At 43.8% G+C, this 25905-nt stretch overlaps 1 protein-coding gene across 1 annotated transcript in view; it reads left to right on the top strand.

Moving 5' to 3' along the window:
- LOC124776005 (UDP-glucosyltransferase 2-like) overlaps positions 1 to 25905 on the top strand; it is a 117713-nt gene that overhangs the window by 61704 nt on the left and 30104 nt on the right. The window contains exon 6 of the mRNA XM_047250847.1: positions 7499 to 7763. Coding sequence (XP_047106803.1) covers positions 7499 to 7763 — 265 coding nt within the window. The remainder of the gene's footprint in view (positions 1 to 7498; positions 7764 to 25905) is intronic.

Here is a 25905-nt window from a genome sequence, read left to right as displayed (position 1 = left end):
CGAGGCAGGATTCGAACCTGCGACCGTAGCGGTCGCGCGGTTCCGGACTGAAGCGCCTAGAACCGCTCGGCCACCCAGGCCGGCGCCTATTTACAATTTATATAGAAACCAGATGGCAGTTATAAGAGTCGGGGGGCATCTATCTATGTTATTTGGCAATGGCACATGTGGAACATTACTTTAGACCTCAGGAAGCAGTGGTTGGGAAGGGAGTGAGACAGGGCTGTAGCCTATCCCCGATGTTATTCGATCTGTATATTGAGCAAGCTGTAAAGGGCCGGGTAGGAATTAAAATCCATGGAGAAGAAATAAAAACTTTGAGGATCGCCGATGACATTGTAATTCTGTCAGAAACAGCAAAGGACCCGGAAGAGCAGCTGAACAGAATGGACAGTGTCTTGAAATGAGGATAGAAGATGAACATCAACAAAAGCAAAACGAGGATAATGGGATGTAGTCGAATTTAATCGGGTGATGCTGAGGGAATTAGATTAGGAAATGAGTCGCTTAAAGTAGTAAATGAGTTTTTCTGTTTGGGGAGCAAAACAACAGATGATGGTCGAAGTAGAGAGGATGTAAAATGTAGACTGGCAATGGCAAGGAAAGCGTTTCTGAAGAAGAGAAATTTGTTAACATCGAGTATGGATTTAAGTGTCAGGAAGTCTTTTCTGAAAGTATTTGTATGGAGTTTAGTCATCTATGGAAGTGAAACGTGGACGATAAGTACTTTAGACAAGAAGAGAATAGAAGCTTTCGAAATGTGGTGCTACAGAAGAATGCTGAAGATTAGTTGGGTGGATCACATAACTAATGAGGAGGTATTGAATAGAATTGGAGAGAAGAGAATTTGTAGCACGACTTGACCACAAGATGGGATCGATTGGTAGGACATATTATGAGACATCAAGGGATCACCAATTTCGTGTTGGAGGGCAGCATGGAGGGTAAAAATTGTAGAGGTAGACCAAGAGATGAATACACTAAACCAGGGGCGGGCAGGAATCCTGCACATATGCGGTGCACTTGCATGCGTGCAGTTAACAGGAGCTTCGCGTGCACTCAGGGGCCAGCTGGCCACCCGCTTATCTCCCATCCCCACCATACCTTCTGTCCGCTCCTTCCTCTGTAATGCGTTTTGTTTCCTAGCTTGCTTTATTGAGTGAATGAATAAGGTTAGTAGGAGTGCTTGAAAGAGTACCTATTACATACGATACGTTTTATTTAATTATCACAGGTGGAGTTTACAAAACGTTTAATATTTGGAACAAAATTTCTACATACAGACAAACACAAACAGTTACGTAAATTTTCATCACTGATGTTTGCTCTTAACCGAGACTTATTAATTCAGCAAATGGTTTTCCAGCTCTCGCTATATTAAGCGCAGTCTTATAACTTGCACATACCGCTGGGCTATTATTGTTGTCGTCCTGAAAACTTGAAAACAGTGGTCCATAAAATGTTAAATCAGTTAGATGAGAGACATGACGAGAGAAAGTCGCAGATCTCTCGTGACAACAGCAACTACGACAAATTCAAATGGCTCTGAGCACTATGGGACTTAAACTGGTGTGGTCATCAGTCCCCTAGAACTTAGAACTACTTAAAACTAACTAACCTAAGGACACCACACACATCCATGCCCGAGGCAGGGTTCGAACCTGCGACCATAGCGGTCGCGCGGTTCCAGACTGCAGTCCCTAGAACAGCTCGGCCACTCCGGCCGGCCAACTACGACAGATTCATCTGGTATCGTCAGATCGCTCTTCTTAAGCTCAGTCAATTCCCCATCCGCTCAGAATCCGACAATAAATTGTACTCGTCCTTGTGAAATTTATTATAATGGCCTTCAATACTAAACTTCTGTTGACCAGCGAGAATACTGCCACATATTAAACATTTCGAATTTTCACGTTTTTGCACAAAGAAAAAATGACTCTCCCATTACTATTTAAAAAATAGCAAATCTCCACTTCTTCGTTTCTTGAAATACAACGCTCACTACATAGTGCTCGCTTCGCATCAACGTCCGCAGCTTAGCCCGGCACTACACTGCCGCAACCTGCCGGCTGTCGCCACAGCCCCGGTCGACGCCTGCATGCGAGCAGCACACGTGCAGCGCTGTGCGCTCATGAGCAGCGTGCAACGTTTGCCCGCCCCTGCACTAAATACACTCCTGGAAATTGAAATAAGAACACCGTGAATTCATTGTCCCAGGAAGGGGAAACTTTATTGACACATTCCTGGGCCCAGATACATCACATGATCACACTGACAGAACTACAGGCACATAGACACAGGCAACAGGGCATGCACAATGTCGGCACTAGTACAGTGTATATCCACCTTTCGCAGCAATGCAGGCTGCTATTCTCCCATGGAGACGATCGTAGAGATGCTGGATGTAGTCCTGTGGAACGGCTTGCCATGCCATTTCCACCTGGCGCCTCAGTTGGACCAGCGTTCGTGCTGGACGTGCAGACCGCGTGAGACGACGCTTCATCCAGTCCCAAACATGCTCAATGGGGGACAGATCCGGAGATCTTGCTGGCCAGGGTAGTTGACTTACACCTTCTAGAGCACGTTGGGTGGCACGGGATACATGAGGACGTGCATTGTCGTGTTGGAACAGCAAGTTCCCTTGCCAGTCTAGGAATGGTAGAACGATGGGTTCGATGACGGTTTGGATGTACCGTGCACTATTCAGTGTCCCCTCGACGATCACCAGTGGTGTACGGTCAGTGTAGGAGATCGCTCCCCACACCATGATGCCGGGTGTTGGCCCTGAGTGCCTCGGTCGTATGCAGTCCTGATTGTGGAGCTCACCTGCACGGCGCCAAACACGCATAGGACCATCATTGGCACCAAGGCAGAAGCGACTCTCATCGCTGAAGACGACACGTCTCCATTCGTCCCTCCATTCACGCCTGTCGCGACACCACTGGAGGCGGGCTGCACGATGTTGGGGCGTGAGCGGAAGACGGCCTAACGGTGTGCGGGACCGTAGCCCAGCTTCATGGAGACGGTTGCTAATGGTCCTCGCCGATACCCCAGGAGCAACAGTGTCCCTAATTTGCTGGGAAGTGGCGGTGCGGTCCCCTACGGCACTGCGTAGGATCCTACGGTCTTGGCGTGCATCCGTGCGACGCTGCGGTCCGGTCCCAGGTCGACGGGCACGTGCACCTTCCGCCGATCACTGGCGACAACATCGATGTACTGTGGAGACCTCACGCCCCACGTGTTGAGCAATTCGGCGGTACGTCCACCCGGCCTCCCGCATGCCCACTATACGCCCTCGTTCAAAGTCCGTCAACTGCACATACGGTTCACGTCCACGCTGTCGCGGCATGCTACCAGTGTTAAAGACTGCGATGGAGCTCCGTATGCCACGGCAAACTGGCTGACACTGACAGCGGCGGTGCACAAATGCTGCGCAGCTAGCGCCATTCGACGGCCAACACCGCGGTTCCTGGTGTGTCCGCTGTGCCGTGCGTGTGATCATTGCTTGTACAGCCCTCTCGCAGTGTCCGGAGCAAGTATGGTGGGTCTGACACACCGGTGTCAATGTGTTCTTTTTTCCATTTCCAGGAGTGTAGATATAGAAGGATGTAGGTTGCAGTAGGTACTGAGAGATGAAGAAGCTTGCACAGGATAGAGTAGCATGGAGAGCTGCATCAAACCAGTCTCTGGACTGAAGGCGACAACAACAACAACAAGGGGATCATCATAAATCGTGGCCACTTCCGTGTAACTAGTTTCTTTGGATAAACGTGTCATTTACTTTACACTCACTGCGTATTTCTTTCATTTACGTTATGGAAAATGTTGTAATAGTTCAATACTGTAACAGGTCAAAGCTTCATCTATCTATGTTATTTGGCAGTGGCACATGTGGAACATTAATTTCGTCCTCAGGATTTGCACGTGACTGAATTTGGTCTTCTGAGAGATACATCCAGAAATGCAGTTTTTCTTATTATATGTAACTTTCAAAACTGTATAGAAATACAGGTCAGCTGTAGTATTTTAGAAATCTAACTCTGACATTAAGGTCCTGGTCTGTACTTTGTAAGAATTTTCTTAATTTCTATGAAAGCGTTGCTGGAGATCTCTATGCGACATTTTATCTCCATATCTGATGTCTAGCCTTCACGTAGCACTAAGGTGTTTAAACTTGTCCGCTCTCTGTATTAAGGAGCTACTTAACTGTATGTATTTGTAAAAGAGTTGGGCTGTTATGTGACAATAATAAACTGCATCTTATTTATTTTAATATTCAGATCTAGATCACGGTTGTAATCTGCTACCACGCTGATGAACTGTCGGAGATCATCTACGTTATCAACAACCAATATCGGGTCATGAATTCAGTTGACATGGCAGTAGACAGAGTAGGCAGCAGCGTCACCTTAAGCCTTTGAGACCTGCATTTTTTATGGTGGAAGGAATATTTTTCTTTATGTGGCACTGCTAGGAGACTTTTTAATGATTTTAGATGCAAAATGTATACCAAAATATGGACCCATTTTCAAAATACTTGGTTCGCTTTTGGACTAAAATAAATAATTACGAAATATTCTCTATTGTAACAAATAGTAAAATTATCACTCAATACTTAACATGCAAAATAACAATATTCAGTTATACAGTGTAATATAGCGTACCAACTACATCCGAGTATTCTGGTGGCCACGAGCTGCTGCGCACTGCGTCATTGACTTGCTGATTTTTCATTGTGATGACCAGCAGTTGGCAGCACTTGCACATGATGAAAATGCTGAACATTCACAAATATGTACCTCAGGTTTAGATTGACTCTTTTGTAGCTAAGACACAGTAAAAGTTAATGTATTACAGTTGTAACCAGAGGTTCTTAAAGTTAAATAAGGCGAAAGAGAAGATTCGTTTGCCAATCATGGCCAGTTAATTTAGCTACGTACTTGAACTAAACGTTGTTTTCGGTTACAGGAAGCAACAGTAACTGGCATTGCCGGTTCTTGAGAGCCCATGTAGTCGGAAGAATCTGCATGTGGCATTCTATGTTATTCTGTATTATATCTTCCAAACAGCATAATTATGATGTATGGATTCATAGACACACAGTACATTACGTTTTACACAAATGTGCTCTTTTATTCTGTCTGTCGCAAAAGTGTTTTCGAAACTCCTCTCGCTGCTATAAAAGCTGGAACTTCAGACTTAGTTTCTGAGAGTCTCAACGAATACTCTGTGGTTGATATAACTATTCCACTGAATGGAACACAATTTCGAGCCTTAACATGACTTTCTTGGTAGATACAGGTATAAATGTTGGCAATTTCGTGCGAATCACATGCATTCAGTACAGCAGTAAATTTCACACTGTCCTTCGCCCTTAGACTCTAGAAATAAAGAGAAATTTGCATTGTTTGGATACATACATAGCCATTTAGCTATATGGTCTTAGCACTATAACAACACATTGTGCAGACAGAGAACCTATCGAACCACATTGTTACGGTTGAAGTTGAGCTGTCTGTGTCAACGCACTCTCCTGTGATACCTGATTAAGTTTCTGGACAAGAACTAACAATAATTTTAATGGAGGCACTATAGAAAATTTCGCGCAATTCTTCCATCAGTCTCTACTTCTGTCAAGTGATGAAAGAGAACAGACGTAGCTGACAAACAACGGGTGTTGCAGCCTTATACATTTGGGAAAAAGATAGATTTGACAAGAAGTTATCGTCAGTTATACTTGATAAGAATGTCACCACTTACAACTATCCTTCTGTACAAAGTCACTATATCCTGTGTAACTAGAAATTTTTCTCGTAAGTAGAGCATGGCCAGAAATGAAGTCATACTAAGTTCCGTAAAAAAAAAAAAAAAAAAAAATACGCTACTGGTCATTAAAATTGCTGCATCAAGAAGAAATGCAGACGATAAACGGGTATTCATTGACAAATATATTATACTAGAGCTGACATGTGATTACACTTTCACGCAGTTTGGGTGCATAGATCCTGAGAAATCAGTACCCAGAACAACCACCTCTGGCCGTAATTACGGCCTTGATACGCCTGGGCATTGAGTCAAACACAGCTTGGATGGCGTGTATAGGTACAGCTGTCCATACAGCTTCAACACGGTACCGCAGTTCATCAAGAGTAGTGACCGGCGTATTGTGACGAGCCAGTTGCTGGCCACCATTGACCAGACGTTTTCAATTGGTGAGAGATCTGGAGAATGTGCTGGCCAGGGCAGCAGTCAAACATTTTCTGTATCTAGAAAGGCCCGTACAGGACCTACAACATGCAGTCGTGCATTGTCCTGATGAAATGTAGGGTTTCGCAGGAATCGAATGAAGGGTAGTAACACATCTGAAATGTAACGTCCACTGTTCAATGTGCCGTCAATGCGAACAAGAGGTGACCGAGACGTGTAACAATGGCACCCCATACCATCACGCCGGGTGACACCCCAGCATTGCGCACGCTTCCAATGTCCGTTCACCTCGTTGTCGCCAAACCGTGATGCGACCATCATGATGCTGTAAACTGAACCTGGATTCATCGGCAAAAAATGACGTTTTGCCATTCGTGCACCCAGGTTCGTCGTTGAGTACACCATCGCAGGCGCTCCTGTCTATGATGCAGCGTCAAGGGTAACCGCAGCCATGGTCTCCGAGCTGGTAGTCCATGCTGCTGCAAACGTCGTCGAACTGTTCGTGCAGATGGTTGTTGTCTTGCAAACGTCCCCATGTGTTGACTCAGGGATCGAGATGTGGCTGCACGATCCGTTACAGCCATGCGGATAAGATACCTGTCATCTCGACTGCTAGTGATACGAGACAGCTGGGATCCAGCACGGCGTTCCGTATTACCCTCCTGAACCCACCGATTCCATATTCTGTTAAGAGTCATTGGATCTCGACCAGCGCGAGCACCAATGTCGCGATACGATAAACCGCAATCGCGAGAGGCTATAATCCGATCTTCATCAAAGTCGGAAACGTGATGGTACGCATTTCTCCTCCTCACACGAGGCATCACAACAACGTTTAACCAGGCAACGCCGGTCAACAGCTGTTTGTGTATGAGAAATCGGTTGGAAACTTTCCTCATGTCAGCACGTTGAAGATATCGCCGTCTGCGCCAACCTTGTGTGAATGCTCTGAAAAGCTAATCATTTGCATATCGGAGCATCTTTTTCCATTCGGTTAAATATCACGTCTGTAGCACGTCATCTTCGTGGTGTAGCAATTTTAATGGCCAGTAGTGTACAATCGTAAAAGGAGAACAAATGCAATGATTGGTATTCAATATATCACTGAAACAATGCCAATCACAACGCCATTTATTTCTGTTTCGTGGAACATTCGGTTAATTATTCTGAGGCTGAATATAATTTCTAAATCCATGTAGAATTTTAACAATATGGAAGAGTTACAGGAGACGAATATACTCATACACTTTATTCTGAAATGCTGTATTCTGATCTGTATCTTTTTTTTCAGGTACAGGGAGAGCATGAGAACTTTGTCGTCGGTATTCCGTGAGCACCAGGTGGACTCTGTGGAGCGCGCCGTGTGGTGGCTGGAGTACGTGATACGTCACAAGGGGGCCCCGCACTTGCGCAGTAGCGCCCTCGACCTGCACTGGTGGCAGCGGCTGCTGCTGGACGTCGTCGCCTTCCTGCTTCTGGTTGCCGCCATTGCAGTCTATCTTGTGTGCATATCTATTCGCAGACTTGTCCAGTTTCCCTCAGGATTTAAAGTGAAGGTAAAAACTGAGTAGTTATTCAGCTGTAGAGTCGCTTAAAACTATAACTGTGGCATAGCATATTTTGTGAGACAGTGAAACACTTGAAAAGCTCAAACATAAAAATAATACTGTGATTTGTGTCATATGGCGGATAGAATAAAGGGCAAGGGAAATTTCCTGCAACTAATACTGAGGAATAGTATACTGGCGGAAAAAATCAGAACACAAAAAAATAATTAATGTAGAGTAGTGAAATTTCAGATTATCTCAAGGATAACTATATAACTAATTCTCACGACCGTTACGGCGTGTATTTAAAGCAAATCTGATTTGCATCCTCACAGGGGGCGACTGGCATGAGATCTGAGTAGACATCATCTTTCAGTTGTAGAAACACGCCCGTCAACTTTTGTTTCCGTCACACAACTCCTTGGTGCTTCGATGTTTTCCCGTTAGTATATTAAGAACGCTGTTACTGTTTGAAACTCATTTACGATATTGAAAATTGCAGTGAAAACATTGTAAGAGTTCTGCTATGATGGCATATTAATTTTTTCATCCCTTTTTTATAACTTAACAGACAGAAAGAGTGATGTGCTTGAAGCCATTAGGTGGCAGAGTTAGTATTACATACTTTAGTATTCATATTAAACATTTAAACTATTGTTGAACATCGACAGTTAAGACTATCATGAAATTAGATAAATAATTAAAAATACTAATTTTTTGTAAGAACATGACTCGTACATATGATTAATTTATGTTAGGAAAAACAACCTGTCTGGATGCTTCTCAGTGGACAAATTGGTTGAACTAATGCTGAAGAAGCCGTCTGTGTCAAAAGACAAAAAGTACCTGTGAGGGTGGAACAAGCACAATGCAGCAGGGCAAAATGCTATCATTTAAGACATGTATCATCTATGGTAATGATGATCAGACATATGTTATTGTCGTGTATAGTGATGGCTGCGGTTTCCACAGCAGCAGCTATCTGTAAAACCGTCATAACTACAAAACACATTAATGATAGGAGGGTCCATTTAACTACTCCCGTCTGAGTAGTCATGGTTCATAGTTCCACTGTATTATGCAAAAATCTGGTTGATTAGTATTGTCTTCCTACTATGTGAGTAAGACTTCAATTTTTTGTCCTTTTGTAACGCAATTGAGATGCTGAATGAAATGGTTCCACTTGTTTCTGAACTAGCTGACGACAAACAATGAGCAGGTACGTTATCTGCAGAAGTCGACTCGCCGAACACAGCACTGAGAAGACACCGCAAAGTAAGTGATATTTGACACAATCACAAAATTGTGACCAGCAAAGAGTGTGAAAACTGAACTCTGCCCCATTTTTAACTGCATTTTCTGACTTAGTAACTCCTGTAATTTAACTTTCAATCTTGATAATAGGAGACATTCAATCATTTGTAGTATTCTTATGTACACTCCTGGAAATTGAAATAAGAACACCGTGAATTCATTGTCCCAGGAAGGGGAAACTTTATTGACACATTCCTGGGGTCAGATACATCACATGATCACACTGACAGAACCACATGCACATAGACACAGGCAACAGAGCATGCACAATGTCGGCACTAGTACAGTGTATATCCACCTTTCGCAGCAATGCAGGCTGCTATTCTCCCATGGAGACGATCGTAGAGATGCTGGATGTAGTCCTGTGGAACGGCTTGCCATGCCATTTCCACCTGGCGCCTCAGTTGGACCAGCGTTCGTGCTGGACGTGCAGACCGCGTGAGACGACGCTTCATCCAGTCCCAAACATGCTCAATGGGGGACAGATCCGGAGAGCTTGCTGGCCGGGGTAGTTGACTTACACCTTCTAGAGCACGTTGGGTGGCACGGGATACATGCGGACGTGCATTGTCCTGTTGGAACAGCAAATTCCCTTGCCGGTCTAGGAATGGTAGAACGATGGATTCGATGACGGTTTGGATGTACCGTGCACTACTCGGTGTCCCCTCGACGATCACCAGTGGTGTACGGCCTGTGTAGGAGATCGCTCCCCACACCATGATGCCGCGTGTTGGCCCTGTGTGCCTCGGTCGTATGCAGTCCTGATTGTGGCACTCACCTGCACGGCGCCAAACACGCATACGACCATCATTGACACCAAGGCAGAAGCGACTCTCATCGCTGAAGACGACACGTCTCCATTCGTCCCTCCATTCACGCCTGTCGCGACACCACTGGAGGCGGGCTGCACGATGTTGGGGCGTGAGCGGAAGACGGCCTAACGGTGTGCGGGACCGTAGCCCAGCTTCATGGAGACGGTTGCGAATGGTCCTCGCCGATACCCCAGGAGCAACAGTGTCCCTAATTTGCTGGCAAGTGGCGGTGCGGTCCCCTACGGCACTGCGTAGGATCCTACGGTCTTGGCGTGCATCCGTGCGTCGCTGCGGTCCGGTCCCAGGTCGACGGGCACGCGCACCTTCCGTCGACCACTGGCGACAACATCGATGTACTGTGGAGACCTCACGCCCCACGTGTTGAGCAATTCGGCGGTACGTCCACCCGGCCTCCCGCATGCCCACTATACGCCCTCGTTCAAAGTCCGTCAACTGCACATACGGTTCACGTCCACGCTGTCGCGGCATGCTACCAGTGTTAAAGACTGCGATGGAGCTCCGTATGCCACGGCAAACTGGCTGACACTGACGGCGGCGGTGCACAAATGCTGCGCAGCTAGCGCCATTCGACGGCCAACACCGCGGTTCCTGGTGTGTCCGCTGTGCCGTGCGTGTGATCATTGCTTGTACAGCCCTCTCGCAGTGTCCGGAGCAAGTATGGTGGGTTTGACACACCGGTGTCAATGTGTTCTTTTTTCCATTTCCAGGAGTGTACAATGCTGAATATATAACGCCTCTTGTTCTGAAATTAATTGGGATTAACTTCTTCTGAGAAGCAGAGAGTTATCTTTGAGAGTTGTTGTCTAGTAGATTGTACTTAGTTCTGAAGTTGATCTGGAGCGATGGAGTAAGTATTAAAAATATTACTGTTACAGTGAGTGCTACACTTGACTGTGAGAGGTATTAACTTTGAGTGGCTACCTTTGTAGACACTATCGGCCGCTGTGGCCGACGCCGGCTCAGTAGCTCAACCGGTCAGAGGGTTAGCTGCCCTCTGTAAAAAAAAAATAAAAAAAAATGAAAGAACTGAGTTAATGGATCAACGACGAACTGAAACGAGTGTCTAGCGACGTCCGCCTCGAGCAGATGCAACGAACAAACGAACACAATGACATTAAAACAAAAAAAGCGCTTCTAGACGCTTCATTTAAGAACCGCGCTGCTGCTATGGTCGCATGTTCGAATACTGCCTCGGGCATGGATGTGTGTGATGTCCTCAGGTTAGTTAGGTTTAATTAGTTCTAAGTTCTAGGGGACTGATAACCTCAGATGTTAAGTCCCATAGTGCTCAGAGCCATTTGAACCATTTGAACCATACACTCTGAAATCATCACATATTCGGAAATAAACACCCAGATATTTATTTCATCCTCCGTTCTATAAACAGACGGAAATGTTAAATCAGAACATATTTGTGTTCCATTCATAATAAACTCCCATGCAGTGTTAACAATGCCGAAATGAAAAAAAGGATTACCATGTGGCTGAATGGAACATACATTCTTTCACTCCGTAATACCACGACAATATCCATTACGCTACAGCTTGATCATTTGACTTTTATCTGATTTCTTTGGTATCGTGATATTTTTCAAGCCTTATATCATTGCTGCGTTTTTAACTGATACTGAACGGTAACTGTGGCATGTTTGTGATAAATTTTCATTTGCACATTGCTTTGAAACAGCATACTGGGACACGCGCACTACAAAGTAAGTGAGTAATCGAAATTCACATTGTTCATACAGGTGTTCTTCACCGCGGGAGTCGGTAGTGGAAAGCGCACTAGTGACGTCACGACCGCAAGAAAGAACTGTGGAATCTACTCGATACATACACTACTGGCCATTAAAATTGCTAAACCACGATGATGACTTGCTACAGACGCGAAATTTAACTGAGAGGAAGAAGATAATGTGATATGGAAATGATTAGCTTTTCAGAGCGTTCACACAAGGTTCGCGCCGGTGGCGACACCTACAACGTGGAGACATGAGGACAGTTTCGAACCGATTTCTCATACACAAACAGCTGTTGAAAGCCGTTGCCTGGTGAAACGTTGTTGTGATGCCTCGTGTAAGGAGGAGAAGTGCGTACCATCACGTATCCGACTTTAATGAAGGTCGGATTGTAGCCTATCGCGATTGCGGTTTATCGTATCGCAACATTGCTGCTCGCGTTGGTCGGGATACAATGATTTTTAGCAGAATGTGGAATCGGTGGATTCAGGAGGGCAATATGTAACGCCGTGCTGGATCCCAACGGCCTCGTCGAGATGACAGGCATCTTATCCGCATGGTTGTAACGGATCGTGCAGCCACGTCTCGATTCCTGAATCAATAGATGGGGACGTTTGCAAGACAACAACCGTCTGCACGAACAGTTTGACGACGTTTGCAGCAGCATGGTGCATCAGCTCGGAGGCCATGGGTTTGGATACCCTTGACGCTTCATCACAGACAGGAGCGCCTGCGATGGTGTACTCAAAGGCGAACCTGGGTGCACGAAAGGCAAAACGTCATTTTCTCGGATGAATCCAGGTTCAGTTTACAGCATCATGATGGTCGCATCTGTGTTTGGTGACATCGCAGTGAACACACATTGGAAGAGTGTATTCGTCATCTGAATACTGGCGTATCACCCGGCGTGATGGTATGGGATGCCACTGGTTACACGTCTCGGTCACCTCTTGTTCGCATTGACGGCACTTTGAACAGTGGACGTTACATTTTAGATGTGTTACGACCCGTGGCTCTACCCTTCATTCGATCCCTGCGATGCCCTACATTTCAGCAGGATAATGCACGACCGCAAGTTGCAGGTCCTGTACGGGCCTTTCTGGATACAGAAAATGTTCGACTGCTGCCCTGGCCAGCACATTCTCCAGATCTCTCACCAATTGAAAACGTCTCGTCAATGGTGGCCAGCAACTGGCTCGTCACAATACGCCAGTCACTACTCTTGATGAACAGTGGTATCGTGTTGAAGCTGCATGGGCAGCTGTACCTGTACACGTCATCCAAGCTCTGTTTTGACTCAGTTCCCTGGCGTATCAAGGCCGTAATTACGGCCAGAGGTGGTTGTTCTGGCCACTGATTTCTCAATATCTATGCACCCAAATTGCGTGAAAATGTAATCACAGCGGAAGGGAAAAAAAGTACTAGGAGGTACTACATCAGGAGGGATGGATATTTTTGGATAAAAAGTTCTCGGTTAAATTCCCATGTCAGAGTAAAACAAAATCTCAAGCTTCGATGTTTTAATTCTCACAGCAGTCATCTGACAGTGATTTCTGGTTCTCTCCTTAAATGAACAAAATGATACTACATCGTTAATGAAGAGATAAATTAGGAAAATATGCTTCTGAGAATGACACATTTGAGAATGTCAGTATACACTCCTGGAAATGGAAAAAAGAACACATTGACACCGGTGTGTCAGACCCACCATACTTGCTCCGGACACTGCGAGAGGGCTGTACAAGCAATGATCACACGCACGGCACAGCGGACACACCAGGAACCGCGGTGTTGGCCGTCGAATGGCGCTAGCTGCGCAACATTTGTGCACCGCCGCCGTCAGTGTCAGCCAGTTTGCCGTGGCATACTGAGCTCCATCGCAGTCTTTAACACTGATAGCATGCCGCGACAGCGTGGACGTGAACCGTATGTGCAGTCGACGGACTTCGAGCGAGGGCGTATAGTGGGCATGCGGGAGGCCGGGTGGACGTACCGCCGAATTGCTCAACACGTGGGGCGTGAGGTCTCCACAGTACATCGATGTTGTCGCCAGTGGTCAGCGGAAGGTGCGCGTGCCCGTCGACCTGGGACCGGACCGCAGCGACGCACGGATGCACGCCAAGACTGGAGGATCCTACGCAGTGCCGTAGGGGACCGCACCGCCGCTTCCCAGCAAATTAGGGACACTGTTGCTCCTGGGGTATCGGCGAGGACCATTCGCAACCGTCTCCATGAAGCTGGGCTACGGTCCCGCACACCGTTAGGCCGTCTTCCGCTCACGCCCCAACATCGTGCAGCCCGCCTCCAGTGGTGTCGCGACAGGCGTGAATGGAGGGACGAATGGAGACGTGTCGTCTTCAGCGATGAGAGTCGCTTCTGCCTTGGTGTCAATGATGGTCGTATGCGTGTTTGGCGCCGTGCAGGTGAGCGCCGCAATCAGGACTGCATACGACCGAGGCACACAGGGCCAACACCCAGCATCATGGTGTGGGGAGCGATCTCCTACACTGGCCGTACGCCACTGGTGATCGTCAAGGGGACACTGAATAGTGCACGGTACATCCAAACCGTCTTCGAACCCATCGTTCTACCATTCCTAGACCGGCAAGGGAACTTGCTGTTCCAACAGGACAATGCACGTCCGCATGTATCCCGTGCCACCCAACGTGCTCTAGAAGGTGTAAGTCAACTACCCTGGCCAGCAAGATCTCCGGATCTGTCCCCCATTGAGCATGTTTGGGACTGGATGAAGCGTCGTCTCACGCGGTCTGCACGTCCAGCACGAACGCTGGTCCAACTGAGGCGCCAGGTGGAATTGGCATGGCAAGCCGTTCCACAGGACTACATCCAGCATCTCTACGATCGTCTCCATGGGAGAATAGCAGCCTGCATTGCTGAGAAAGGTGGATATACACTGAACTAGTGCCGACATTGTGCGTGCTCTGTTGCCTGTGTCAATGTGCCTGTGGTTCTGTCAGTGTGATCATGTGATGTATCTGACCCCAGGAATGTGTCAATAAAGTTTCCCCTTCCTGGGACAATGAATTCACGGTGTTCTTATTTCAATTTCCAGGAGTGTATGTTTTGAACGTAAGAAGAGACTGTAAATAACGACAGACAAGATAAACAGCTAAGACCAAAACACGTTGTTCTCATAGTGTAAATTATAGTAGCATTGCTTTCGAATGCTCTGTACGCTCGAACTCCAGATTTTAGCCTTTGTTGCTACTAGTGCCTTTACACAATGTATTCGTAAGGCATGACTCGTAGTTTCGGAGAGAAGGAGTACAATCAGTGCTCCAAATGTGAATGACATTCTAATTATGCACAATATTATTTGGTGATGATTTCACCAAAAATGTTTTCTGTAAATATGCAGCAGATTTTTCTTTCATGCAAGTACAGGATGATTTTTTTTTTCAGGTTGAATCGGATACAGAGAGCTTACAAGGAACGAAAGCTTGAGGTTTTGTGGTATTTATGTCAACAGGAAAAGTACTTTTAATTTTTTTAATGTTATTAGTCTTCTCACTAGTTTGATGTAACCCGTCACGAATTCCTGTGCCAACCTCCTCTTCACAGAGTAGCACTTGCAACCTACGTCCTCAATTATTTGCTGAATGTATTCCTATGTCTGTCTTCCTCTAAAGTTGTTACCTTCTGCAGCTCGATCTCATTCCAAGGCACTTATTCTGTGATGTCATAGCAGATGACCTATCGTCCTGTCCCTTCTTCTTGTCAGAGTTTTCCATATGTTCCTTTCCTCGTCGATTCTCCAGAGAACGTCTTCATTTCTTACCTTATCAGTCCACCTGTTTCTTCTGTAGCTCCACACCTCAGATGCTTCGATTCTCTTCTTTTCCGTTTTTCCAGCTGTCCATGTTTCTCTACCATATGATGCTGTGCTCCAAATGTACATTCTCAGAAATTTCTTCCTCAAATTAATGGCTATATTTGATACTAATAGACCTCTCTTGGTCAGGTGCGCACTTTTTGCCAGTGCTAGTCTGCTTTTTAGGTTCTTCTTGCTCCACCCGTCACAGGTTATGTGCTGCCTAAAAACTAAAACTAAAGTAAACTCCACCCGAACAGGCCACGAAGCCCCAACGGTACCAACCGGTCGCCGTGTCATTCTTAGTCCACAGGCGTCACTGGATGCGAATAAGGAGAGGCACGTGGACAGCATACCGCTCTCCCGGCCGTCGTTCAGTTTACGAGACCGCCGGAGCCGCTACTTCTCAATCAGGTAGCTCCTCAGTTTTCCTCACAAGAGCTAAGTGCAGCCCGCTTGCCAACACCGCGCGTCAGACCAGATGGTCACCCATCCAAGTGCTAGCTCAGCCCAGCAGCGCTTAACTTGGATGATCTGATGTTTGTTGCCTAGGTGTCAGAATTCCTTAGCGTCATATATTTCATGATCACAAATCGTGATGTTAAGGTTCCCGCTGTTCTTATCATTACATTCACCTCTCTCCGATTTACTTTCAATCAATATTCTGTACTCATTAGTCGATGGTACATAATTCTTACATTTGTCGGCCTTTGCAACCTTCGGGATTCTGTAGATGATTTTTTTCCGAAAGTCAGACAGTATATTGCCAGTCTCATACACTCTGCACAACACTGTGAATAATCGTTTTGTTGCCACTTCACCAAATGACTTTAGGACTTCTGATGGAATGTTATCTGTCCCTACTGCCTTATTCGGTTTAAGTGTTCCAAAGCTCTTTTAAATTCTAATAGTGATCCCCTATCTCTTCGCTGTCGACTCGTATTTCCTCTTCTGTTACGTCATCACAAAAGTCTTTCCCCTTGTAGAGGCCTTTTGTACTTTTCTACATACCTGCTCTCGTCTCTGGAATTATCAGTGGAATGCTCATTGCACTCATAATGTTCCCACCCTTGCTTTTAATTTTACCGAATGTTGTTTTGACTTTTCTGCATGCTGAGTCAGTCCTTCTGACAATCATTTCTTTTTCAATTTCTTCATATTTTTCATGTAGCCATTTCACTCAAGCTTCACTACACTTCCTATTTAAATCGTTTCTAAGTGACTAGTAATTCTGAATTCTTGAATTTCTCTGAATATTTTTGTACTTCCTTCTCTCATAGCTCAACTGAAGTATTTCGTTACCCATGGATTCTTCGCACTTACTTTCTTCCCAATTTCTTCTTATATTTAGTTACATCTCGTATATGCAAATGTATTAGTCGTCAAGGTGAACTGGTCACCAAGACAGGACGGCAGCACTGCTATGTTTACGCCCGAGAAGTAGGGAGGGGAGGTAGTAACAGAAACGCTCCAGTACTGTTGTACTCTTGTAAGTGGAGCACTGTGACGTGCTACAGTTAATTAGCAAGTTATTTACATGTTCTGGATATCATGTGAATGATACTTTTATCGAAATGATGTGGAACGAGTCAGATCACAGGATATGTGTAAATGTTTGGTGTTAACGTTAATGAGCAAATTATAATTTTTAGTCCTACTGAACCAGGTACACTTCTTTTCTTTTTAAATGGCTATCAGTTTTTAAGTAGAAATTCGTCAATGGAATAGAAAGAGCTGATCAGGAAAAATGATTTTAAATTAGATTTAAAGCTTTCCGCGATACCTGTGAGACATTTTATGTTATTGCGCAGATGATAAAAACGTTTTTTGCTGCATGTTGAACTCCTCACAGAGATACTAATAGCTTTAACAATGGGTAATAAAGGTCACATTTCCCTCTAGTGTCGTAGGTATGTACATCGCTGTTGTTTTTAAATGGTTGTGGATTATTTACGATGAATTTCATTAGTGGACTGACGTATTGTGAAGGTGGATTTAAAATACCAAGCTCCTTGAAGAGGTACCTACATGACGTCCGTGGGTGAGCACTACATATTTTTCTTAGTGCTCGCTTTTGTGCAATCAATATATTCTTTATAAGTGATGAGATTCCCCAGAAAATTATTCCGTGTGACATTACTGAGTGGAAATACGCAAAGTATGTCAGGAAGCTCATACGTTTGTTTCAAAGATTAGCAAAGTAGCTGATCATAAGCTCAGTAATACTTTTATTCTAGTTCAAGTTTTCATCAGTGTTTAGAACCAAAAATTTGGAGCATTCTACTACACTACTACCCATGAACTACATCAATTATTGACATGACTCTATTTGTTGTACATAACTGAAGATAGTACTTTTTTTTTCAAAATTTAGCGAGCACCACTTAACAATTCTCTGGAAAATATCATTTTCCAACTCTTCTGTTCCTTTCTCTTTAATAGTACTTATTGTAACAGTAGTATATCTGCAAAAAGTATCAATTTTGCATGTTGAATGTTAAGTTGAAATCATTCGCGTAGAGAAGGAATCGGAGTGGACACAAAAAAATTGAACCCTGTGGGATCTCTCTGGGACTTTTTTTCTCCCAGTCACTAAAATTTCCTACCTCTACATTCTCTGAATTTATCAGCACTAACCTTTGGATTCCGTTTTTTAAGTACTACTCAAACTAGCAGTGCACAAAGCCATTACTTCCCGAAGCTTGAGTTTTTTTTAAGAAGGTATCATGAAGTATCACGATCTACACAGTCAAACGCACTAGGAAAAGCTCAAAAAATACCAGCTGGCACTACATTACGTTTTAAGGTCTGTACGTGCCACAGAATAAAATGTCCATGTACAACAAGAACAGAAACAAAAGGTACAGTACTTCTCACCTTGACTGTTCACGTTGCTTCGCTGTCAGTTTCTGTAAAGCCACCTTCTGCTGTTATTTCGCGATATTCCACAACTGTGCCCGATCATTCGTCATCTGATTTTCCAGCTGCAGATAGTATTTCTGAGTGTTTGTTCGAACCTACGATGACTGATTTTACTGATTTTGAGGTTATTCATCTGTCTAATTATCTCTATTGCAGTATTCATCACACAGTTTTTGGCTTGAAGCGTAGATTTTCTAGTCTTCGACTGTCAAGACAGTAAAAGATAATGCTACAGCAGCATAGGAAAACTGTATCTCACGTCTAATTTTATCATGCATATGCAGTGAAGAGCCAAAGAAACTGTTACACCTCCTAATATCGTGGAGGGCCCCCGCGATAACGCGGAGGTGCCGCAACACAACGAGGTATGGACTCTACTAATGTCTGAAGTAGTGCTGGAGGGAACTGACATCATGACTACTGCACAGTTGTCCGTTAATGCGTAACAGTACGACATGGTGGAGATCCTTTCTGAACAGCAGTTTGCAAGGCATCCCAGGTATGCTCAATGATGTTCAGGTTTGAAGAGCGTGGTGGCCAGCGGAAGTGTTCAAACTAGGAAAAGTGTTCCTGGAGCCACCCTATATATATTCTGGACGCGTGGGGTGTCACATTGTCCTGCTAAAATTGCCCAAGTCCGTCTGAATGCACAATAGACATGAATGGATGCTGGTGATCGGACAGCTCAGTAATACGATTCTTCTAGTTCAAGTTTTCATCTGTATTTAGAACCCGTCAGAGTCGTATCTAGACGTATCAGAGGTCCCATACCATTCCAACTGCACGCGCCCCAACTATTAGAGAACTTCTACCGGTTTGAACAGTCCCCTGCTGACAAGCAGGTCCATGGATTCATGAGGTTGTCTCCATACTCGTACGCGTCCATCAGCTAGATACAATTTGAAACCAGACTCGTCCAACCAGGCAACAAGTTTCTAGTCATTAACAGTCCAATGTCGGTGTTGAAGGGCCCAGGCAAGGCATAAAGCTTTGTGTCGTGTAGTCATCAAGGGCACACGCTGGGCTTTCGGCTCCGAAAGCCCATATCGATGATGTTTCGTTCAATGGTTCGCACGCTGACACTTGATGGCTTCGCGCTGAAATTTGCAGCAGTTTGCGGAAGGGATGCACTTCTGTCACGTTGAACGATTCTCTTCAGTCGTCCTTCGTCCCGTTCTTACAGGATCTTTTTCCGACCGCAGCGATGTCAGAGATTTGATGTTTTACTGGATTCCTGATATTCACGATATACTCGTGATGTGGTCGTACGGGAAAATCCCCATTTCATCGCTATCTCGGAGATGCTGTTTTCAATCGTTCATGCGCCGACTATAACGCCACGTTCAAACTCACTTAAAGGTTGATAACCTCCCATTATAGCAGCAGTCATCCATCTAACAAATGCGCCAGACACCTGTCGTCTTTGTAAGAGTTGCCGATCACACTGCTGTTTCCGCCTGTCTAAATATCTGTGTATTTGAATACTCATGCCTGGACCAGTTTCTTTGGCCCTTCAGTGTAGTGTGATTCACAAAAAGTAGACAAATCACATCTTCTACAAAACATCACAAAGAAATTATTCATATTCCAAAACAAATACTGTATATCAATTTTACTGTAATATTGGCGTAATACTTACTATGGAAAAGAAAAATGTGCTGCTTAATTTTTCTAACAAGAAGACCACATGGCACGGTGTGTGTGTGTGTGTGTGTGTGTGTGTGTGTGTGTGTGTGTGTGTGTGTGTGTGTTTGTGTGTTACATAAGGCTCAGAACTCAAACATCAAATGCCAAAAGCAGTCCGATGCTACCCTCTAACTTTCTCGAGAAAGTCGACTTTGAAATATTCTGAGCATCTTAAATACACTAAAGACAGATAATCTTTCCTTGACTGTGGTTCTGTGGTAAACGCTTGCCAACCATGTGGGTGGGCTTTGTTCGATTCTGGTCCATTGCAAAACATTTAACAAAGGTGCATGTTCTAAGTACCTAAATGTTGTTGGAGTAATCTCCTTGGCCACTTTTGGCTGGTGTGACCACTTTACCCGATCGGAAGCCATGTCGAACCCACGGAAAAAACTATCAGACCGAAAGAAATAACAATGAACTACATCTCTAGGCCAAATCACGTTGTTTAGACATCGATATTGTAAAAAGTAAGGAACAAGAATAATAAAAATGAATTACATCAGACAAAAAACCGTAAAAATATTTTAGTAAAAATTAACTGAACAATCTTCCTCTGTCAATGCCACGGACAACAATGGCGATGTGTATTAGAACTGGCAGGTAGCAGCACTGTTCAGGGTAAAAGATACGCAATGACCACTTTTCACGTCTTGGCCACTTCACCACACCTTATTATCAACTGGCAAGCTACATATGAATATAATGTTTTGACGATGCCAATATGGTCTTAGAGCTTTAGGACATGGTGTAAAAAAGATCTGAGGATGATCGTTATGGACTGAAACCGGTCATCGTCTAAAGAATTGAGTTTGTGATCAAAGACTGGAATAACAACGTTTGACAGTATTGGATCACTGTTTGTATAAGCGACTATGTCGCAGTTGGTGAAATTTCTCATTCCTTACACCATCAGTAAATCCAACTTTTGACATTCTTCTTTAGCACCACATCTAACACGATTTTTGATTCTCTCCTTTTCCGGTGTTTTTCACTGTCCGTGGTCACTACCAGGCAATGCTGTGCTCAAACGTCCATTCTCAGTAATTCCTTCCTCAGATTAAGGCCTATGTTTGATACCAGAAGACTTTGCCCAGTAATACTTTCTCTTCCTGAGCTTTGCCTGTGCTGTCCCGCTTTATATGTCCTCTTTGCTTCATCCATTATGGGTTATCTTGCTTCCAAGATAGAGGAATGCTAAACTCCGTGACAACGAAATCTGTTTTTAAGTTTCTCGCTACCCTTATTTGTCCGGTTTATTCCAAATCCACAGTCTGTACTTACAAGACTGTTCATTCAGTTCAGAAGATCCTGCAATTGCTCTTAACTTTCTCTCAGTATAGCTGTCTCATCAGTGAATCTCATCATTGATATCCTTTCACTCTACATTTTTATCTCAGTCTTGAACCATTGCTTTATTTTCGTCAATGCTTCCTCGATGTATAGATTGAACAACAGGGCCGATAGACTATTTTCATGTCTTACACCCTTTCTTATCCAACAACTTTGTTCGTGGTCTTCCTGTCTTATCTTCCATCCTAGTACTTATACACACTGTATATTACCCATCTTTTTCTGCAGCTTTCTCCTATTTTTCTCATAATTCTGATCATATTCGCACCTATTTACAATATCCAATGCTTCCTCTAGGTCTACAGATTCTATGAATGTGTCTTGATTTTCCTTTAGTCTTGCTCCCGTTATCAGCCTCAACGTCAGAACTGCTTCTCTGGTGCTTTTACCATTCTCAAAGCCAAAGTCGTCGTGATTTATTAGATCCGCAGTTTTCGTTTCGGTTCTTCTATATGTTAGTCTTATCAGCAGCTTGGATGGATGAGATGTTGTAATGACTATGCGATAGTTCTCGCGCTTATATGCAATCTTCGACGTGGCGAGCCCACATTTTTCCGAAAGTCTGATGGTACGTCGTCAATCTCATACATTCTATTCACCAGCTTGAACAGTCCTTCGTTCCATGCAGTTTTTTCTGGACTGAAAAGGAGCAAACAGTATTGGTGAATACTACACAACTAGACTAAAGCAAAAGAGAAGCGGTTAGCTCACTGGATGAGGATTCGGAAGGAGCAGGGTTAGAAACCACTCCCAAAATCATGTGAGATGATATCCAGACAGTTACTATAAAGAGAAAGTGGTCAAATTTATTTCCTTCCATATCCAGACTTACCCTCACTTTGGCCGTAATGACCTTGTCGTCCACAGACATCAAGTCGTAACCTTTCTTTCATTTTTCTTGGTTGCAAAAAATTGCTCGATGATAGGTCTGAATTACAAGCCATCATAATTCAAGACGACGTCCCTCTTCTAAAAGTGCTTAGTTGATCAGAAAGCTACGGAATTTCAAGTGCGAATTGTTAGGAAGTTCATCTTATTTACCAATTCTTCACCCACTTATTTTAAGTAGTCTCGCATGTAAATACAATTCTTCCTGGAAAAGGTTTCTAGTCCAATGAGGAGGATGTTCTGATATTTGCAGATTGTATTTTTCAGATTTCTTAGATAAAATTCATGGATGAAACCTACTCACTAGAAGAAACTCTGCACCAAAACGTATTGCCCAGAAAGTGATCTTCACGTTAGAGTCATCCTTTTGCAGCCACCAAGCGAGGTGATGCTGATGTTAGCACACTGGACTCTCCGTCCACTTGGTGCTGCGGTTGCAGGTAGCGTCTGAAGTGAACACAAAAGTGATTTCTTAAGGACGAATGTGTTAGAAATAAAACTGTGTCAGCAGATATAGCATTACATTTTTAGTTGAAAAAAATATAATGATATTTTTCAAGCGTTCAAAGAGGGCGATCCTATTAAGGCTACTAAACATGAAGTACTTAATTTTATACAAGTGCATTTATTTCACAGATTTATTGCTTTCGTCACTTGCTTTATTATTTCTCATTTTGACTTAGATTTAATGAAACTAAATTTCTTCTTTCTTTCCTTGATCTTACTCCTGGTTTGGCAATGTTAGTCGTAGAGGCTGGCCATATGCCCGCCCTTGCTGTTGCCATACTTCACCCCCCCCCCCTCACTACAAACACAAGGTGCAATATTTGTATCTCATCCGTCTGCGTCGGGAGTTATCTAGTCTGTAAGTGTGAGAATGTCTTCCAAGTGTTTACAAGTTGTGTAACTGAGGAGGTACGTGGAGACTGACCAAATATTGAGCTAGTCTGATGGAAACCACCTAAAAACCTCAACTGGGCAGGCTGGCACACTGGCTACCGTTGCTAATCTGGTGGACAGATTCTATCTGCCACTAGTGAACACCTATTCCCCCTACCCCTACCCCAACTATCCCAAATCCCGAAAGTGGCATACTGACACCAGTGACTAGATAGGTGGGCCATTTAATGAGACTAAACGGTATACTGATTTAAGTGTTCTTAAAAAAGATAGACGTGACTTGAAATGCTCTAACTTCTTGACTGAGAGCAATTGTGTCACACTGGGACTCAAACGCAGACTCCTGCATTTCGTGGACAATGCTGTCTCCATGCACATCAGACACAAGTGCTTGAGTCTAACACCTGAAATCACTGCAGCTCTTCAAACTCTAGACATGCATGACTTCCTCAATTAAAGCTCCTGGGAAAGAGGATATGAGGAAAGCTACAGGAACTTGAGCATCCTTATTGCATACTCAGTCCATGAGTTATCAAGTGGGCATATGAGCTGAGATAACAATTTTTTATTGAGGTCATTTCTGATTTCAGGCTACACCTGGGGCAGTTGAGTGAAATGTATTCATGGTCACCCAGGGGAACCCCAGTACAGCCCACACACTCCTCAACCTTCCCTCTCCCCGAGACCTGCCCATGCACTTGTATGTGTTACATTCCAGGTCACATCTCTCCTTCGTCCCCTTTCCATCTTGGAAAATAGGGAAGTTTAAAAGAAGGCGCGAAATGCTTGGACCAATAGGAACCGAGTTCTCTCCTCACCTTCCCTATTTTATTTTTTAAAAATCCTGTTGCCTGAGTCTCCTCATTCGAGTTCAGAGGTGAAAAGATCACCATTGTCAGGGACCTGCAGCGCTCCTAGACAAAATAAGAACAATAAGACTTTCATTTGAAAGTAAGCGTTTGTCCATCTGTTATTATTAATATTTTACTGTTATAATCATTTATTAATATATTCATTTATATGTTCATATTGTTATTTACCAGCATCTCTTTGTAGTCCTGTCTGGTACTGGCAGAATGCTGGGCCAGTATGTGTTTGACATACTTTTGTGCGTAAAAAATTTTTTTGTTTATTTATAGACACAATCACATGTTTATGACTCAGTTATAACCGGTTTCGGCCATGCAATGACCATCTTCAGATGCTAAAACAATACAAAAGAAAATTTATATTAATACCTAAAAATAAGTGCACTATTTAAGCATGCTTATTAGTGATGTAATTGAAATACATATAGTTCATACCTATAGGCGGCAAAAACTGAAAAAAGGTTCATGCGTTGTCAAACTAGCTATAAAATGTAAAACACCTGTCTTATATAGATATAAAAATTCGTTAGATTGTGTTCACCCTCTTTGTGCTAGATGAACCATTTGTATTTCGCATAAATTCAGTTACATCATTAATAAGCGTGGTCAAATAGTGCACTTATTTTTGGGTTTTAATATAAATTTTCTTTTGTATTGTTTTAGCATCTGAAGATGGTGATTGTATGGCTGAAACGGGTTATGACTGTGTCATAAACAAGTGATTGTGTCTATAAATAAACAAAAAAGAATTTACAAGAGAATCAATCACCCACTCCATAGACAAAAAATCGTTTCTTCCAAAAACTTTTGTCCGTGCCACGGCAGCAGCAGAAGGCACAGTCTTCCTAACCTGTACCACCACCACAGCCATTGCAGCAGCCACCACTGGAACTTCCTCACCTCACCCATCCTCGGTTAAGTTCTAGCAGAATACTTCTATTTGCCAACACATGTAATTTGACTGCTATTGGGTCTGAATGTGTGAATGTAGTCGTAGCATCTGACAATGACTATGAAGCATTAATTCAAATAGAAAACTTTCAATGTGTTGATGCCAGAGTGAAGTATTCTTAATAAGAATGGGACTTCCTGTGCAGAGTGACAGCAGTGGAGTACATAGATAAGAAGACGACCACCGAGTATGATCCATTGAATTGACATTCATATATTTGTAAGGAATGTTCCAATAGTCAGTATGCATGTGGAAGCTGTGCTTGAACTGATTATGGGGGCACAAGGATCTACATAAAACGAATTAGTATTCTTAATATGCTGTGCTTTAAGGATTGCTATAGACAGACTGAATCACTGGTGTCTGTATGCTAGAGCTGTGTACCACGACTTTGTGAACTATTTGCGCAGAAACATAAATATGTAATATGAATTTATAAATATGTAAATAATATGAATCAATTAGAACATTGTATTAATGCATGTATGCAGCCAGTGTCAAAGTATACAGGTGTTGACTTTATAAGTATAAAGTCCATAGATCCAGAATTCTCAGATAGTATTGCCATTTACATTGTCATGACTACTGGACTGAATGTAATACAAGCTAAATTTAAGGCTCAATTGTTTCTAAAATATTGCACAATAGAATGGAAGTAAAATCTATTTTATTCTGTTGCCTGAGCCTTTATCCAGCAGTTTGCGCAGGATCATCACTGTTACAATCGGATTTGGCAAGGTTAATTTGAAGGGATGGCCGGATGCCTTTCCCGCCGCCACCCCATACCCCCTGGGACGGAGTCAGTGTATCCCAGCTGTCTGTGAAAGTGTTGCAAATGTCTGCGAGTCAAGTAACTGAGGCGG

The sequence above is a fragment of the Schistocerca piceifrons genome, chromosome 2 (assembly GCF_021461385.2).
Source record: "Schistocerca piceifrons isolate TAMUIC-IGC-003096 chromosome 2, iqSchPice1.1, whole genome shotgun sequence".
In the NCBI taxonomy this organism is placed as follows: domain Eukaryota; kingdom Metazoa; phylum Arthropoda; class Insecta; order Orthoptera; family Acrididae; genus Schistocerca; species Schistocerca piceifrons.
Note: the sequence above shows the minus strand (reverse complement) of the source record. Positions and strands in the feature narration are given on the sequence as shown.